Source organism: Botrytis cinerea, chromosome 2 (genome assembly GCF_000143535.2).
Source record: "Botrytis cinerea B05.10 chromosome 2, complete sequence".
Taxonomy (NCBI): domain Eukaryota; kingdom Fungi; phylum Ascomycota; class Leotiomycetes; order Helotiales; family Sclerotiniaceae; genus Botrytis; species Botrytis cinerea.
The window spans coordinates 2804554-2823338 of NC_037311.1; the positions used below are offsets into that span (position 1 = coordinate 2804554).

General features: G+C 40.4%; 2 protein-coding genes across 2 annotated transcripts; one reads left to right on the top strand and one right to left on the bottom strand.

The window, feature by feature from the left end:
- Nucleotides 1-15375: 15375 nt before the first annotated feature.
- BCIN_02g07800 (hypothetical protein) lies at nucleotides 15376-16485 on the top strand. Its single transcript, XM_024691542.1, has 3 exons — nucleotides 15376-15758; nucleotides 15817-15867; nucleotides 15948-16485. The coding sequence occupies exons 1-3, from the start codon at nucleotides 15468-15470 to the stop codon at nucleotides 16368-16370; spliced, it is 765 nt and encodes a 254-aa protein (XP_024547313.1). The 5' UTR covers nucleotides 15376-15467; the 3' UTR covers nucleotides 16371-16485.
- BCIN_02g07810 (hypothetical protein) lies at nucleotides 16430-17790 on the bottom strand. The gene is made up of 6 exons (XM_024691543.1): nucleotides 17635-17790; nucleotides 17456-17566; nucleotides 17151-17401; nucleotides 16968-17091; nucleotides 16813-16917; nucleotides 16430-16756 (listed from the first exon to the last, which is right to left on the bottom strand). Exons 1-6 carry the CDS (start codon nucleotides 17733-17735, stop codon nucleotides 16606-16608), a joined length of 843 nt encoding a protein of 280 aa, XP_024547314.1. The 5' UTR covers nucleotides 17736-17790; the 3' UTR covers nucleotides 16430-16605.
- Nucleotides 17791-18785: the final 995 nt, after the last annotated feature.

Genomic DNA, 18785 nt, shown 5'->3' on the forward strand with positions numbered 1-18785 from the left:
ACGACTGTTTTTTTCCTTAATTAGCTTTATGAATTAGTTATGTATGAGATTTGGTTATTTTGTATCTCTAGGAGGAGTACCTTAATTTGATATGGTATTAGCTCTTGATGTTTACATTTGTTGATTGTTGATTAGATCTCACTTGTTTGATTATGGTAAACCCGCGGTGGGGCAGATGTCTGTGCGATGGAATAGTGCGAAGGATAACCCGGTACTCGGGTTATACCGCCTGACGGTTTCATGTGGGCCGAACTAGGCACGGCGCCTAAAGCTGCAAGGGGCTTGCGTTCACATCACGTCATTGGTCAGTACGGGGTCACGTCTGTTGTTCAATTAAACTTCTAATTTTGAACAACTGTCTGGTAAGTCTCTCATATCTTTCTAACAAATCAACCACACCACACCCTTTTTTTTTCTATCGTGTCATTATATCGTTATATCGTTTCTGCCCTTCACTCTATTCCATTAGCATTCCACTTCCTTTCCGTTACCGTCTCCGTTACCGTTTCCGAACTCCAATCGCGAAGCCCCGATATCCCATCTCTTTTGTCGACCTCGTGCACATAATCCATCTGTATATAGATCGAACTGCATAGCAAGTGCTGGTACTAGTACGAGAGCTAGTGCCCACCATCGTTTCTGTAGAAGGCAGCGTCGAAGTTCTGGATGTTGTTTCTCGTGGCGGTAATGTAGTATTGGGTGACGATTGCCTCATTACCACTGTGCGCCTGAGTGGGCGATGCGTAGGTGGTAGAGTGGTGAGGGTTGTTGCTATAGGCTTGGATGCGGTCGGTTGAGAGAGAGGACTGTTCGGCTGGGGATGTTTGAGTTGTGGGAGCCGAAGACGCAGGGGAGTTTGGACTATATGGATGGAAAATATGTTAGTGCATGCTGACGAATGTGTGGAAAGGTAGAGGAGAATGTGTGTAGGAGATATTTGGAGATGAATGTGTAAAGCAATCATTGGACAGAGATGTAAAAGGGCAAAAGATATGGATCGGTGGTGGGATGTTACCCATGAGGGTTGGAAGGGAGGATAAAATGATTGGATGGGCTGACTGATGACGAAGTTGGTGAAGCTGGAAGAATTATTAGAATGTAGAGGATATTCGAACAAGCAGAAGTAAAAAATCAAGGGACAGAAGTGGGTAGGTAGTGAGACCGATGAGAGAAGACCAAGGATGGAAGATTGTAAGAAAAAGATGGAACCAAAGTGGAGAACCAAAGCGAGGGAAATATGTCTATACAAGAGCGCAAAATGGCAGAGCATGGAAAAGTGAATGGTTAAAGCACCGGGCTGAATATAGGAGACGGAGTGTAAAAAGGATAGTCACATCAAGTGGATTATATGGGAGAAGGGACAAGTTCAACGAAAGCGTGCTGAAGAATAAGATAGAGGGAGTATAAACACACTCAAAGAAGACAGAGCCTTGTACTCCAGTATTGGATGTTTGACTAGACATGATGTCGATTATTTATGCGAGTGTTTCTTCCGTGCTGGAGATGGTTATATATAAGTTTCGGACTCTCGGAAGGTGGATGTCGTGGCAGGTGACTGTGATTGAGAAGTGAATGGTTAACTGGAAACCATCGCACAGTAATGCAGAGAGGGTTTATATAATGATTTGAGTAGGAAGATCTTTCTCTGACCTGAATAAATCCTTCTGCATATAACCTCTTTGTGCCATACCCGGATCTGCCCATATGAGCTGTGCATGAGCTCATGCACGCTCGGGGGTGAGCTATTCCATGCTCGGTAATCCAATCTTCTCAAACATCATTTGACCATACTACGACACCAGCCACGCTTAGTAAACCCAGGAGCCAATCGACATATCGGACTTTCTGGCACCTCAGGGGATAGCAATTGAATATTACTAAGGAATACTTTCGATGGCAGAGGCGAATCTTTATGTTGGTAAAATAAATTGTTGGAATGGGATATCTTCTGAAAGACTTCACAGCTCAATAATTGATTTGAAAATTCTCATAGGAGACAAAGTATCGATACATGTTTTCAGCTTCTATCATTACATTTGTGGTTGATTTGTGATTTCAAGTGATTAATACAATTGAAATACTCGATTCCAGCAGCTTGTTTAAGCATCATTTCTACACTTTGTATCTGTAATATTACTCTATAGGGTAACTCCGAAGAGAATGGTGCTAGTGTTGCAAACATGTAATCGTGAAAGCGAAATCATGGTCAGGGTAGCAATAAAGCACTAGAAAAAGGTTAGAACGATCTCCACGGGGGAAAAAAAAGCCGGTTGGAATTGAGAGCCGTGCACACACACCAAAATAATACACATTTTCTTTTTTCTTCCCCGTGAAGATCGTCCTATGCGAATCAAAACTCATAAAAGGGAAAATATTCACATGCAGCCACACGTTGACGAGGCAGGCGTAATATGCCCCCACCATCCTACCACATTCTACCGTTCGGATCGCTCATCATAACAGACCACCTTGCGTCTACATTGAATACCTATCAAGCAACCACCGAAGAAGACTACTGTACCGAATGGGCTTGGCGTGGTGAGCAATAAATCCCATACCCACTCACAATACGCCAGAAAATCCACAATGTATTTACAGTCCATACATCTGCATCCTTGTTTGATCGGCTTTTTCAATTGACTTCTAATTCATTATCCGGATGATTTCCCCAAGTCTTTTTGATCTTCGGTTACGAGGGCGATAGATCAGAAAAGAACAGGGTTTCACAGCATGCTATTAGATACCAAAGCCGGTACACCACAAGTTACCGAGAAACGCAAACTTCTTCTTGACTGTGACTTCGGTGACTGTTTAGGCTAGTAATTCATTCTACGATTTTCTCCTTGGTTGGATGAGAGTAGTCTGTCCAGATGGGCTGAGTTATTCAATCTCAATGTCACGCAATACTAAATCTTCCTTTTGAATCTTTCCTTTACATCATACGCAGATCCTTTGGATTGTATAACACATGGCCTCAATTTCAAGGTATAGGCCTCCAGGAGATAACCACCCCCCCCCAATCCCTGATTGATTCGAAAATAATTCGATCATTAATAAGCAACCAAAATGATCAAAAATATCAATGACTATGAAAAAGATCAGTAAACTCAATAATGTAAAGCGTTTTATCAGCGAAAAGGGTCTGAACTTTGAGATAATCTTTCCTTCTAATCATTTTCATTTTCCTTCCATGACCCTTTTCAGAGCCATATCTGGAGCGATCGAGGGGAGTACAAGGGTAGCTCTGGATCCCAGTTGTGTGTCATATCAGAATTGATAAGCAACGAAAAAAAGAAGGGGATTTTCTCAGGGCTATTGTCCAATTGAATTAACAAGGATCTGGATTGTAAGGATTGTTATGAGAAAGGAGTAGTAAATGTAGCCTCTGCCGAAAAACTTGTCAACGCCCACTACTGGGCGGGAAACTTTAGACGGACTGTGTCTTATTCGTGTACAATCGCTAAGGGGGGTGGTAGAAAAATGTATTTTGTTGTAGTGAACATAATTACCATTAGACCAGTCATACCCCTTGCAGCCCTGACATCACCGTTTATTCGTGGGTGGCCCCAGCAGATCATCCTGGACTAATGCACCCTGGATCGGGACCCTGGATGATGCACTCAATTTTGTGTCTCACAATCACTTGGCTGTTCTTAGCCAGCTAATTCCACATTATGTGCCCAGTCAGGCTAGCTCCTTCTTCTGTGGTAAGTAAGAACGAACCAGATTATAATCATAAGCAAATACTGTTTATTTAGCCGGCATCTTCACACTCTTTCTACAAATGAGAAGTTGATATTTTAATCCAATACATCAGATAGACCATACCCTAGTCACCAAATTCAGCGAACTCATTCCGAACCCCCTCCGCAGTAGAATATATCCGCGTGCACATTCATTATCCAGTGTCGAAACACCACTTGAGGCTGAGTCCCCACATGCGGCTTCTCTAGGTACCCACTCCAAAAAAGAGCATCCAGACCGTTGAAGATATTGTTGCTGAGAAAAATTAAACACGAGCCCCCATTGCATGTTTTAGATCCAATGAAATCGGTTGAAAGCTGCCTTGGTGCCGACTGCTTCTTTCAAATAAATTCTGGTTGAAGCAAAACAATTGAACGCGGAGTAAAGCTTAAGAGGCTAGCCCTAATTTTCACTCCAATATGAATCGATGGGGATTTTAGTTCCTACACTACGGAGTTGAGAAGTAGGCCATTAGAATCAAGATATTCGCTAGAATTGAAGGGTCTGTACTCAATTTACTCAAAGTTCTGTATCTAAATAAGTAGTTATACAATTAAGGGGTTCTCAATGAGCTACGGTATACAGCTGCGTAGTTAATGCCACAATTAATCCAACGAATATTCTCACTTTCTGGGATACAAAATCGCTATTTGAATTCATTTGAGATCATGTTTGTAAAGGATCTAGATCTCCTTTAATCCTTACCGGAGACTCACAGGAAATCATGTCAAAAGTATTTTCATTGATTGACTGCTCCTACCAAGCTGCTAACGCACTCCAGACCCCTGAACCGGAGCAGTGAATCATAGTACAGACGAGATTAATGTATAGCTCAATCTAGTAGTGCAGAAGCGAGGGTCCGTACACCGGGATTCAAGCCTACTACCCGACGATTGATCCATGTCTAATATGGAACGGACGTTTCCACAAACAAGGCTGGGCGATCTTATCATCTCATTACTTGAATTAGATCTCGTCGGTAAATTTTCTTCCGAGACTTGCTTCCAGCGGTGAATACCATTTAGACAAATTTGAAAGAGTTATTGATTATACATATTGGATCATTTAAGTGGTAGCACTTTCATTAGAAATTTAAATTGCCCAAAGTTTTCTCGCTATCGATAAGTTAATTGAAATTTTACACATAGGAAAATGTGTGTTTTATGCCAATATTCCTCGCAGCCCCAGATGAAACCTGGCTGTTCTGTCTCTAAGCTCACCACCAATATTGAGTTCCGCACTGGAAACAATAATCTTTTGACAACTGACTATATTTGTGCAACAGTTCTTGTTTGCATAAAGACCTTTGTGAGAAGTATGTGTCCTTTAAACCATGTACATAGCTACTGATTCATATAGCATTCTGTCTCAGGTCTATTTGATTGACCTCTTCACGTAAATTCCAAGTAGCCATCGCTAATCTAGCATCATTTATATTCAAGAACTTCTTATACTTACTCGCCATAGAATCTCACTCAGTACGGAAGCATGTGTGAGACTTGTCTGTGAGAGGCTGTAAAATGTTGATCATACTTGAGAAAAAAATCTATACCTAATCAACAGACCCGAAAGGTGCTGCTGCTGGCTTTCGTCAAGCACACTTATCTTTGAATCGGTCCAACAAATTCCACTACATAATTCGTGTATCCAACTTTGCTTTCACTCTTCCTCAAGTTCCAATACAATGAGACATCCAGCTTTGTCTTGCATAGAATATATCCCAGTATCATAGTAATATCCTCCTGTCACTATTTCCATTATCATTGTTTTGTTGAAAGGTCTCATCGAAGCCTTGCAACTTTTTATTTATCCTTGGCATTGTAACGGCAACAGTATTGGCCCCGGTGACATGATGCCGATTAATCGATGTATGAGGAATAGGGAAGTCGGGGTCTGTAGGGTAGGAATTGATGCAGTATTTTGTCTTCTGGTTGTATTTATTTATCGTATGCGGGTTTGACATATGCAATGTAAGAGACCGTGTGAAGGGGCGAAAACATGCAGTTCATTTCCGCGATATGTATGCATGCGCCAATATCCGCGAGGCGAATGCCGGTAGGGATCGGTTTATAAAGCGGGTTTCGGGTCACCGAATCAATGGCATCGCTATCTCTAGCACGGGTAAGATAGGTTTGAATTCAGCAAGATGAATAAAGCTGCATTCAGCCAAGTTTTTGCTCTTCAAATCTGGGTACGAAAGCTTTTTTTTGGGCCAAAATACGCCATTACTGGAAGAAATTCAAAGATAATTCCTGTTCACATATGCTTGTCTTGTCTTCGTTTCAATCCTGAGAAACATATAATAAAAACTACATATCCCACAACTTGGGATTTCGATCCGCCCCCTTTTTTTTCGTCGCCAGCACAAACTATTCCGTCACTACACTACAAAAAACTTTTCCAAATTTTGAGCTTGAAGGTGATCGGGCGAAACACTGGCGCAGTAGACATAGGAAAACTCAAGTCCGACAAAAACGTAATTGAGCGACTGCAACAGAACTATTTATCTCCGATAGAAATACAAGAATTGAATCCGACGTAAGCGGGATCGAGCGTTTCGATTTTTAACAGTACATAGTATTGTATTCTCACAATAGAAACTAGCAAGTTCAATGATACTGGGAGAAAAATATGAAGTTAGCTTGTGTGTTCATGCCCAAAGTATTGGGTTTCCGATTCCCTGCAGGACGATAAGCATCATAACTGTTATCCTTTGCCTGTATCTTTCAATCTCATTCATTTACATATCTTCAACACTAGAACATTCATGTGATCAGCCCCACTTCCCATATTGATGCCTGTAGTTGCAGCCACAGCTTACATACACAATTTTATAAGGATGATACCTTGGCTATTGTGATTTTTCGGCTTATCTTGATATTAATATCACATTTCACAATTGCTACATGATACTGAGCGAGTACACAATTCTGGAGACATCTCAAGAGTAGACGTTCCACAAAAGATTAAGCGAGTTTTTAAAGGGGAATCTTCGTATCATTTCTTAACAAGACATTTTCCGCTCAAAAGCAAACAAATTAAACTTATACCCCGCTACACGCCAATAAAAATGCATCCATAATTTTGACACAATAACGCTAGGCTTTTATCAAATCAACAGGTTACCTCCTCGCTCCGTCCGAGCCCAAGCTTCAATTTTTAACTGCCTCTCCTCCGCAACCTATCCCTATTCCAACGCATGATCCAAGCAATAAAACTAAGAGCAAGCATTACTCCGGTCATTAGAATCATTTTTGTCTCCACCGGTATTGCCATCAAAAGCTTCATCGAACTCCTTCAGCATGGTACCCATTCTATATCCGGCGGCCGCTACTCTGTTGAGTTGTTTATGAACACTGCCTTGAGGATTGTTGACTATTATTGCGTATGGGACAGAGGTATATGGATCTTGAAGGTAGCAATGAATGCGAGAAGGCGCGATCCTTCGGGATTCCGCGGACTTGGCAGAGGAGGATGATTGGAGAGATGAGGTATTCCCTGGGCTGAATATAAGAGACGGCTGTTAGTAAACTTCTAAGTGGATCGAGATAGGTAGAATCATGATCCAAGATATATGGTATTGAGCGCAAGTGATAGCTTTGGACAAGAGACGACATAAGAAGGTAAATATGAGAAGTAGATCTTTGAAGGAAAGAGGTAAATAAACAGCCCTGATTGAATCGAGAAAAGCACAGAGAAACAATGAATAAAGCATAAGCTAGACTGACAGAGAGATTTGAATTAAGAATATAAATGGGGCGGATTGGGAACAGTATAAAAATCTAAATAGTCCCGAAAAGTGAAATTTTGACATCTTTTAAGAAGAGCCTCGAAGAAGAATAAATGATTTTCTCAGTCGGCCAACATATAAAAGAAAAAAGAATGATTTCATAAGTTCTTAACTTACAGAGGAATTTTAGAGTCCTCCGAAACAATTTCGGAAGTTTGACCAGGCATAATGTGAAATGGGGTGGGATTTGTAATGTGAAAGAGGGTGCGAGTATCAACGAGTCGGTGCACGTGACTTTCTTGGAATCACTAATCCTCAAAAACAAAGTTCGAAAAGAGATGATTAAGTTAAAGAAGAGGTTGCTAAGTTGAAGAAGAAGTTACTGAGTTGAAGAAGTGATTATTATATTTCGAAAACAATCTCGGGATTATAATAGTTCTTATACAATTCTTGAATGAAATAAATATTAAGGTAAGGCTGAATGTGAATAAAGTTTTGTAAGGCAAAACGCGAACCTTTTGTGAACCGTTTTGCGAACCATGCTCTTAGGTGAGATGTCTCCCCTAAATACTCAAGTACATTTAGCCGCTCACATATTAATGCAGGCCAAGGATAATCGAGAGAATAAGCCTCAAAAAAATCCGTAGGTTCTTGAATTTCGGGCGATACTTCTAGTACAATAATAGGTAAAGTTATCTTCTACTTATTGCGCAACTTGGTTCAGTTGCTGCTTTTTGACATGAAATTAGAACATAATGAATCAATATTTTATTTTCTGTGTTATGAATTCTATGTTCTTGGAACTTCATTGTGAACTTTGCACTATCTGATTGTGCTTCGCTTTGGGCATTTCAACCACAGAGCCTGTCTCTCAGAGTAAACATCTTCCCATATTTACGTTCGAGGAAAAGTGACACAATTAGTATATAACTTATCCTTATTGGGTGAACATGCGACCGCAAAATTCCCAAAAGGTCTAGTTGATTGTTTGGCAAGTCAGGAACGGAAAATTAACCGATTCCACCTTAGATTTCTCATCTTGGGAAATGCTATGCATTTTAAAGATTAACGCAACTCTATTCGTGGGAAAGGATCCGATTTATGACCTGACAAGTACTCCTTTTGGAAGTTTGATGCAGTTCTATTCCTAAGGATGTAGTTAGTCCCGTAGCACAGAAAAGCCAAGAAATCTACTTAAGTTTGCCTTTCCAATCAAGCAAATCATTAGTTGACTGTCACAAGCTTGAATGATCAGAGCTGACTTTTCATGCCACAGTTCTCTATCTAGAATTTCCTAGCTCACACCGGTTTAACTCGATAAGTTGTGGATAAAGACTACCGAGTATTCTTCCATTACCGTTTTAACAGTCTTTGATTGCATCCTAGCACAAAGACTGGGGCAGCTACTACTAACTTTGCCGCTTGAATATACCCACATCAATATTATTCAGTACGTACCTACGGGTAGAACACTCAAAGATGTTATGATACAATCATTTTGTGTTATGTTTTTTTCTTTCCTGGTTAAGTTTCATTCGGGGCTAAATCATTGGAAACTCTAACAACGAAAGTATTCTGCCTGCCCCCCTTCCCTACTATATACTTACTTTTCCCTATCCCAAAAATAAAAGCCTTTTTCTTTTCAAGTGCCTACAGCACATATACAGCAACTCGGAATTGGCATCTTATCAAATCTATCAATCAAGTATTCTCCGGATATGCAGGTGCAAACGCCACAGGCGCATGGATTAGCGGGAACTGTCCTACTCATGTTCTAGAAGCCCATACAGATGTATTCGTGTTTTAGAAATCATAGGAAATTTGATTCAGTTCACGCGATAAATCATAGAAACATGGACCAATTACGTGCAATCACAACTTCGACTGAAAATAATTTCGGGATTTTTTCCTTCCTTTCATATAAACCGCCGATGTAGCCTCAGCTATCGGAACACGTCACCTCCACACCTTATCTTCGGCAGCACCCGCTAGTAGTTCTGACATCAACAGCATCTCATTCATTGGATAAGACTCTCCCGACATAAGAAAAAGTTTTTTCTATAATTGAATGAAAAGGTGATTTGTGGGCGGCGCAGTTTATGAATATTTTAGAATCGGTCTTGGGCTCAAAGATGATCAGTCAACAAATAACATCAACTAACTTCAGGCCGTTCGGGCATTTATTCTGCGCGTATTACACCAAAGCTACTCCCTTTGGGGTCACTAGTTGATGAACCAAGGATCGAAAGAGAGAAACAAATTGGGATCCCGCAAAGTATGAACTGAATGGGTTACGATACGACGACTGGTTGAATTCGATTGTGGACAGGAAAATAATACCGCATCCATACATTTTTAATTGGGATCGAGAGGACATCATAGGAATACACCTGGCACATAGAGCTACAAGTGTGTCGGAGAATTCACGATCAGATACTCGGTAAATTGAGTCAATTCCCAAAATAAACTAGTGTCTGGATTATCCAAAGATCTAATTTCTGGCCCAAATTCAGAAGCCCGCGATATAGCAATTTTATGAATCCATAATTGATGCAGAAAGCTCCTCTCCATATCCATGTTACGAATTGAACATTTATGCTTATTTGTCACTGCTATCGATATGCCCAACATCATCCCTCCCGCAAAGTAAGCTCCATGAAAGGCAGCTTACTACGAAACCAAAGCTCTTCCATGTGTCAAAGCTAGTCATGAAACTCAGGAATAAATCTTCTCATGTCCACTGCAATAGCTTCCTTGGGAAACTGGGTGTGTATCACACCAGGCAGCTTGTCGTCGATAGTAGAAAGGGAGATATAAGGAACAGAGCGATCTGAAATCAACGAGGTATCGTTCTATGCGGTAAGCATAGAGTGTTGATGGATTGGCAGTTTCGGCAGAGGCTTGGGCGGAATGGGAACAGTTCGGTGATATCAGATTCTCAATCTTTCTAGTCAAACACACAAGTGTTAGATTGTGGTACTTTGTACTTTGTTGGGGTTGAGAGAAAACATCAATGAATGGATCAACGTAGAGGGACAATAAAATGAACTGCGAAATCAAGTGCGTTGTTGACAAAGCTGATGGTTTGAAATCTGAAGTGATGGAACCAGTGGTGAAAACTGAGAAAGAAAGGCATGAATACAGCTAATATCTAGTAATGAATAGACTGAGGTATAAAAGTGGCAAAGGGAAATGGGTCTTCATCAAAGCTTGAAAAGCCCCCAGTGAAAGGCTTGGGAGATACGATTCCAAGGTGGTATTCACCACTTCTGAAAGGGTGATGGTTGTAGAAGAAAGAAAAACCAGCCCCAGTTACCTCGGAGCTTTGCAACGCCAAATTGGAGAATTGGCTCAAGTTAGACGTTACAATAGTGCTTGTGGGAGTTTTCAATCCGACAGTTCGAAAAAGGTATCTTTTGTCGATGTTCGGAGGAGTAATACAGTTTGGAATGAGGGTATGATAAGATGTAGAGACTTAATTAGGGGTAAATGATCTTATGTAGGTAGTGAACTGGAAATCGGGCAAGCCACTACGCTATGGATGGTGGTTTCCTTGACATTGAGACTGTTGGGTTTTAAAAATAGGGCTTTTTCCCACTGAACCTGAGCCACAGAGTTGATTCACCACTCACCATACCTAACTCCAAATTCTAATAGTATATTCACACAACATCAAAGGGCAAATACCACGCCGAATAAAAGCTATTTCAAGGACATTCAGATTGCTCTCTTTTCTTCCTATATATGGCCGCAAATATCCAAGTCCCTCAATCTCAAGGGCTAAGGATTCTAATCATCGCGAGAAAGTGATCACTGTTAGATGTGGACATAATAGTTCAATATAATAGTAAATCAACAAGGTTTCTTCAACAAGAAGGGTGGCGAAAAAACATCGCAAAAAGGCGAACTAGCACTAGGTAAGTGGTGTTCAAACATAAGGTAACCTCTAGGAATGTTAGCAGGAAAAGATTTCTTAGACAAAAATTCTCCCGAAAAGGACTAGAAGAGAAATATAAAGAAGTAACAGATGAACCAAGGGTTCAGTAACTTTTATTACTCGCAGATTCACGACCAGGTACACCCGAGATCGAGGTATTAGGAGACCCGAGCTCTCATATCCAAGCCGTTAATTGGGTAAACTTGGACTAGGGTAATAACCTATGACTGCTCTTTCTGCCGTTCTGCTGAACTATACTCGGAACGGGACGAACCCGTATACGCTCTGCGAGATAATTATTGAGTGGAACCACTAGCCGATGGGTGCCAACCTTCTGAAACATGCACAGTTGGAAACGGGGAAAAAATGAGAGCATGAAGTAGGATAGAAGAGTCTAACACTTTGTGACGAGGCTAAGCTTAAATAGTACCTAACGTCATGGACTACTGGCAAGGTTCGGCAAAACTTTTTAGATTATTCTCCTTCGCGAATAGGATACTCATTACCAGTGTCTTAGGCCTCATTAAGATAGAAACGTAGTGGTATTGCAGTCAGGAAAATAGATCGTAATTATCGCTAATCACAACTTACGATCAGAAAATGGATATCAGAATCCAAGTAAATACATTATTCCATTACTGATAAATATCTGTTTTTGAGATTTAGTCATCCTGAAAATATTTGCAAGTGTTCATCAAATCTTTGAGTCTCGTATTCTTATACAAAGGTAAGATAGACGCACTGATAGCATGTTAGAGATGATGTGCCGGCTCCCAAATATCAGCCTTATCCACAAAATTTCAGAAATGTTTATTCACCACCAACAGATTGTTATGTTCCAATTACCATGGATTCGGATGCCATGTGCGTGCAACATCCCAGTCAAGTTTTCAGGCACTGCAAGATCATGCAATGCTGACAGATTTTTTGGATGCTGTCATATTTGAAATATGATATTTCAGATAGATCCCATGTCATCATTCTCCCCCTCCTATAATCGGTTCTGTGATCTCATTGGAATAGGTAGGCACAATATGAACATGCTTGGCAGAGATCGATATCATGCACAATTGTGATATATAACTACTGTGGGACAGCATCTGAAGAATTAAGATACCATACATCTTCTATTTTACCGGTCTCATAATTTCCCAACAGGGCGATTCCTTCGCCTCATGTAAGATCCAATAAAATTCATTTACTAGGAGGCTCTGCACGTTTTTTAAGCAGAAAGCGTGTAGCATTGTTAGTACGAGCTGACAACATGACAAGCAGTGTGTTACATCCGAAAGTCAATGAGAGCTTGTTATCATAACATAATTTCTCTTCGGTATCGCGCGTCCAGATAATAATGAACAAAATGGGTGGGTGTGGTTACAACGTTTATCGGGCGAAGTCCCGAGCATCGGTTGAGACTGCTTTCTGTTGGGAACGTGTTCGTCAGCTGGCCATTAAATGAGCCTCAATGGCACTTGGCTCTTTTCCACGAGCTGAAGTTTCTTTTCTTCCGGCGTTCCAACCCCATGCAATAGGAACCGGGGACAAAAATGTACATCCGAGTAATCTTCCGACCTATTGACTTTCCGAAACTAAAGGTATCAAACTACACCCTCCACATTCACACAAATCTGTTTAAGTGACGACGTATGGTACTCCAGCTTTCTCCTCTATCTGCATAAACTTGGCCCTGCAGCGTTGATTCTCACGGTTCGTCTTCGGCTCAAGGTGTAGTGTACAATTAGCGATAGTTTAAATGGATACCAAGACCTAACGCATCACCGGAAATTTCAGCGCAGTATTTCTGTTGTGAATTTGTAGGAATTTGTGGGAAAAAATTCACGACAAATAACTTTTCTCTTACACAATTGATAGTTGAACCCGGTTTTGATCAACCATTTCGATTGCGATATACGGATTGAGTCTAGAGTTCAATAAGTCAATTTCTAAGTTCTACACAGAACCGGCGCTTTCATGCTGATGGTATCAATTTTCCACGTAAAGTCGTGCCATCTCAACACATCGTGAAATTAATCAATTCTCAGCCTTACAAGAAAATCTGATCGAGATCTGTGCAGAAGTACACAAAGTCTCTGGTTTCACTACTCAAAAGTAGAGGTCACAACTTTAACATGCGACTAATGTCGTACCGAGTAGTACTGCATCATCCCCATAGTTCGGTTCCAGTAACCTAGCTAAGAAGAATTTGTATGTGTATTTGTTTGCCAAAGTTCAAATCAGAATGATGTCAAAATCAAAAGTCTGTGTCGGCAAGGCGAGCACATTAAACGGTATAGTCAGGTGGTCTTTTGCTGTTATTGTTGGTGTCCTTATATGTGACCGCCTTGCCACTTGATAATGATTATTTTCTCTCTGATCTTGGCTTAACTTTAACTTCTTAACAACCAGGGGTTCTAAGTTACGTTTTCAGACTACAGAAGAAATGCCAAGTAAATCAATAAAGTTTTGAGATTGATAGAGGCAAAATCTTACGGAATTTGGACTATCATTGTTGGAAGTCCAGGCTTGTTAGAAGTCTATTGGGCCTCGAAAACTGCCTTAGATTAGTTATTCCAATTATTTTTTACTGGCCAAGAATTCATACTCGAATATTGTCGTGCTCAAGTTAGATTCTAGGTCCATTTGCACAAGGGAGCATCAGTCTCAGTGAGCATGGAGAACTCCCAATGCAAATATTAAGTTGACCTTGCAGATTCCTCATTCAATACATTGAATCAATGGTGATCAAAATTTGAATAATGAAATATTTTTTCTATAGGTTCTTAAACCAATGCACTGTGTGGAAAGGCATATTTTTTCGGAGCAATCACGAATTTGTGGAAAGGATTTAGTCCCGGGCCATCGACGAACAACAATGACTGGTCATGTTAGGCCCTGTGGTAGCAGAATCCGCGATTGACAAAGTGGCCGCTTTGTTAGCCCAAGAAAATATTCAATATTTTTATAATGTATTGAAAAAAGCGTTTTTCAATTATTGATTAGGAAACTTTTTCTTTCGTAAATGATTAGAAAACTTTATTTTAAAAAGATTTAATGAAATTTTTGAATTTTAGTTTGAAATGATTAATATTTTATTTATATTGAATTCGATTAGTAATTAAATTGAATATGAATATATAGATTAAAACTAAATAAAAAATGTATATAAATAATATATTCTATATAGCATAGTATAGTGGTAAAGCTTTTAATTGAAGAAGAAATTGAAAATAAAGTAAATAAATAATTTATTCTTTATTTCCCCTCCCCTTTAAACTTTCGGCTAATGCCTTTCACCCACTTCATAGCTCTTACACTCGCTCCCTTTCTGTTTATCTTTTCTTCAACTCTCATATTCATTGAATTCTGAAAGCTTTAAGGCCCTTCAAAACCCCCATTTTCTTTTTTTCTATTAAAAGTTAATACTAAACAGATCCCATTTAGAGTGGCGAATATTTGTTAGTAATGAAAGAGCTATTTTGTTATTAACAAAAAAAATATATTATAAATGTAATGTATGTATTAAAATTTGTATAAGGATTTATATTGAATTTCTTTTCGTCGAAAGTATTAACTTGGCCACCACAGGGAGGACTGATCCTTGTGTTCACCTATATAATTCATTTAATCATGGTGTAGCTTCATTTTGTTTCAATCTTACAACGATTCTTCAGCAGAATACGTCGGGTTATATTGATCACGGCCCTCGATGACTCGTCTAAAGAGACCTCGCGTGTCTAGACTGTCATGTTCATCATACTTACAGGGACTTTTTATCACAAGCCGCTAGAGATAAATCAATCTGACGAGTAATATATCGTGGCTTCGCGACTAAGATTCGATTACCTTGTCAATCCGCAGGAAGCTTGCTGCCCAACAAGATACTTGGGAAAATTCCCAAGGCCTTATACCAGACCCCAGAGCCTACAAAAAAGCCTACAATTTACGCCACTAGGTCGAGATGACTGCGAATCCCCATCTATTTATGTGGAGTTATCTCCCCACGAAACTACGATCTGCTTTCAAAATCTAGGCGTCATCAAATAATTAATCCCCAAGATGTCAGCACACGTCCATGAGCTTCCACACCTAATTGAGCTACACTTCTATCGACTTGACGAAAAGAAAGATCACGATGAACGACTAGCACTCGTTGCTTATGACAGAGACGCAGGTATTAGACTCAAAGATGGAACAGTAAATTGCCCAGCCATATGGTTCGACCAAAATGGCAGAGCCCATAATAGAACTGGCATTCTCTTCAGAACTGCTAAATCGCACGGATTTATTGGCATGATTCATATGTCACCTTATCAAGCTATTGATATGATCTATCGACATGCGGCTTTGGTTAGAACTTCTCTTCGTCTGAATAAATCTCTTAGAAGCGGGACTGACAACTATGCAGTGGAGCGTGTACACGATTCTCGGTTTTGAACTCAGCAAAGTCGAATCAGTTGTAAGTTTTAACTGTCGTTCCATTTTTAATAGACCAAAAGTCTTACAATCCACCATTAGAAAAACCCCGATGATTGCAAGACAAGTACCAAAGACTCCGCTTTCGTAACCTTCGTGAATTGGCTCCGTCTCTGGCTTCCCAAAGGATTTTATATCGATTCCCCCGATGACTGGGCTTATGCACGTCTAAATCAGGTTAATCACGATCGCAAACGTCGCATTATCCGAACTCGAGATGATGATGAACGTGGAAAAGCTGATGCTGAGAAATTTACAAGGGCAGTATACACAGGATTTCATCAAGTCGTTGAGGATAAGCCCGGAGATCTTTTTAGTGTGAAGGATCCAGGCGTAATGGGACAAGGAGCTTGGGATGGAACGGAAGCGGAGGAGGATAGACTTATTAGGAGAGTGGAGAGGATGGTTAACAAGAGGTTGGGGGTTGAAGACGAGGAGGAATATGATGATCTGAAAAGTAGGTGGGGGGATTATGGGAAACGCTGAAAGTGATTATCAGGACATTGAGTGATTGATTAGAGTGAGCGCTTCATGTTGGTTGATTTTGTGATAGATTATAGACGTTTATCATGTAACTGGTGATAACTTGGTAATACTTTCACCCGCGGACTTTTTTTGCTTCATCTCATAGCTGTCGTGAAAAAAAAGTATTCACTTTTGTATTGGAATAAAATTATGGAAATGGAAGGCACTCTGTCGCTACTAGAAAGAATTCCTTCAATCATTGGGCCTTCTGAGCAATCCATACAAGCTTAGGGCAAGATATAGCACAGCCATCACGCACTTGATCCATGGCTTCCATGCTGAGTTGCAGTGATTCTTCAGGCTTCCGTACAATCATCTTTGCGAACTCATCCCAAGTGCTCATGTAACTATAAAGTGTCAGCAAGCTGTAAAGCCTCAAAAACGCTATAGTGTATTTTCTTACACATCATTCCAAAACCTTGCCATGGTCAAGTCATATTCCACTCTGTGAAGTTGAACATCTTTAAATCCGTCTTCGTTGAGTATGTCTACCATATAACGCTTCCAACTGGGCCTTGTTAGCAATTTACGATTAAAATTTGTCAAGTCTCTACTCACTCATGAGATCCACATAGCTGTTGAAATAGGCGTTTCAAGTCGTCTGTAGCCACAGATGAGTCAATTGTCTTGACGGTCCAATCAACACTATCAGCCTCATCCCATTGAAGGAAACCACCAGGTTCTGCATTTCAACATGTCAGTTCCATGACTACAATAGACTTGAGCGTACAGTCAACTCACTAAGCAATTTCTTGAGATTAGCCAAAATAGGACGTGGATCATTATTCTTGACAGCAACTGTGATCAACCTCACATGAACAATATCGAACGTCTCTTGGAATTGTTTCGGTGGTTCATTGTAAACGTTCCAGGTGTGAAGATGGGTGTTGGTCGGTAGCCATGGGGAGGGGGGGCATTGATCAAGGCTGATATCGAAGCCGTCTAACCTTGCCGATGGAGAAATCTCGCGTGCCACATCCAAGAGCCAGATACTAGCTTTATGTGTTAGCGTTTGACTATTAAAAGGAACTAGTGACTTGACAAACCCGTTCCCTGTGGCAACATCTGCAATTCTTATATGGCTGTTATCCGTAGGTATGTCTGGGTGAATGTTGAATTTAAGGGCATCTTTCCATAAGTAGTGCTGAGCAGTAAGTCTGTTACAGGAATTGTAATCAGCAAAGGCGAGCTCGAATGAACTGCACTTGTGTAAAGAATAACTTACCTAGTACTCGCGTTGAAATCGCGCTTCAGGGCATAAACACCCTTGGGAATAGATTCATAAGTATCGACCGACTGTGGAGTTGAAGCCATGAAGGGAGCCATTGCTATCTAATTGAAGAGTTTTGAAAAGTTTCGAAGAGACTTGAAGAAGGACTGCGTGGAAAAAATGATTAATGGAAAGAATTTTGGGTTCTGGAGCCTTCTTTATAAGCAGTGCTTACCCTTTACAACATCAGATGCATGAGAGTCTGGGTGGCGAAGCATTGTGTTATATTCTTATGTCAAAAGCTCATCGTATCTAGGATAGGGGTGTTTCTTTTGCTCGATTAAAAATATCAATCTTACTGGGAGGAGAATGGCAATAGCTTGTAAGAGCTCGCACACTGGGTCTCCCTGAATCTCCTAATGCCCGTACTTCATGGTTAAAGATGAGCGTTACGATCGTCATGGTTAGAGTCATAAATAGAATCGGACCAAAGATTTGACGTCTTTCAATTGAAAGACTTGGGCCTCGAAAACATTGGCCTTGCAATAGCAATTCTAAAAACAGCACCAATAGAAAAAGAGAACAACAAATCAAAAAACAAGTGATTGCAACCTAACTTTCATGTGTGCCTGGGATAATTGTCCCATTACGACTTCCAAGCTATTCAATACTACTTCATCAGCCTTGGTGATATAGCATTGCATCTCGTGCCTCTTTTGTGAAACTTTTGGTCCTACAATATAGTGCCAGTAGGACTCTGTCAACCTCATTTATGTCACTGTCCGCCTTGAATCTTACAACCCCTATCTTATAAAGATGAGAATGGGACACAGTCGATGATATAATATTTGCAAGATGAAAATGTGCCCTTGCGGCAAAGAGCTACAATGACATACTATCGACTCAATGCCGAACTTAGAATGCAACACACAAGCATAAGCTGGATAGTGAGGAACGGCATTCAACCATCATTGTATGGTTGATTTGATCATGATTGGTGAGGTTCCGATAGGCTTAGTCGTTCCCCTGAACCCAGCAATTTTGCAACCTATCCGGAGACCAATTAATGGGACGCTCCAGTCTAGAATAGTTCTGCAGTGCAATGTTCGTATACTGATTTCCCCTTTGATACGTTTGAATGGATTACGTAGATGAATGTTGATCAA

What these genes read in the sequence shown, in the direction of transcription:
- BCIN_02g07800 (XM_024691542.1), top strand. Translation starts at nt 15,468, where the DNA reads ATGTCAGCACACGTCCATGAGCTTCCACACCTAATTGAGCTACACTTC. An exon ending in TCTATCGACATGCGGCTTTG is followed by an intron (nt 15,759 to 15,816) that starts GTTAGAACTTCT and finishes ACAACTATGCAG; the next exon opens with TGGAGCGTGTACACGATTCT. An exon ending in TCAGCAAAGTCGAATCAGTT is followed by an intron (nt 15,868 to 15,947) that starts GTAAGTTTTAAC and finishes GATGATTGCAAG; the next exon opens with ACAAGTACCAAAGACTCCGC.
- BCIN_02g07810 (XM_024691543.1), bottom strand. Translation starts at nt 17,735, where the DNA reads ATGGCTCCCTTCATGGCTTCAACTCCACAGTCGGTCGATACTTATGAA. An exon ending in CAGCTATGTGGATCTCATGA is followed by an intron (nt 16,918 to 16,967) that starts GTGAGTAGAGAC and finishes AACAAGGCCCAG; the next exon opens with TTGGAAGCGTTATATGGTAG. An exon ending in GCAAGGTTTTGGAATGATGT is followed by an intron (nt 16,757 to 16,812) that starts GTAAGAAAATAC and finishes GACACTTTATAG; the next exon opens with TTACATGAGCACTTGGGATG.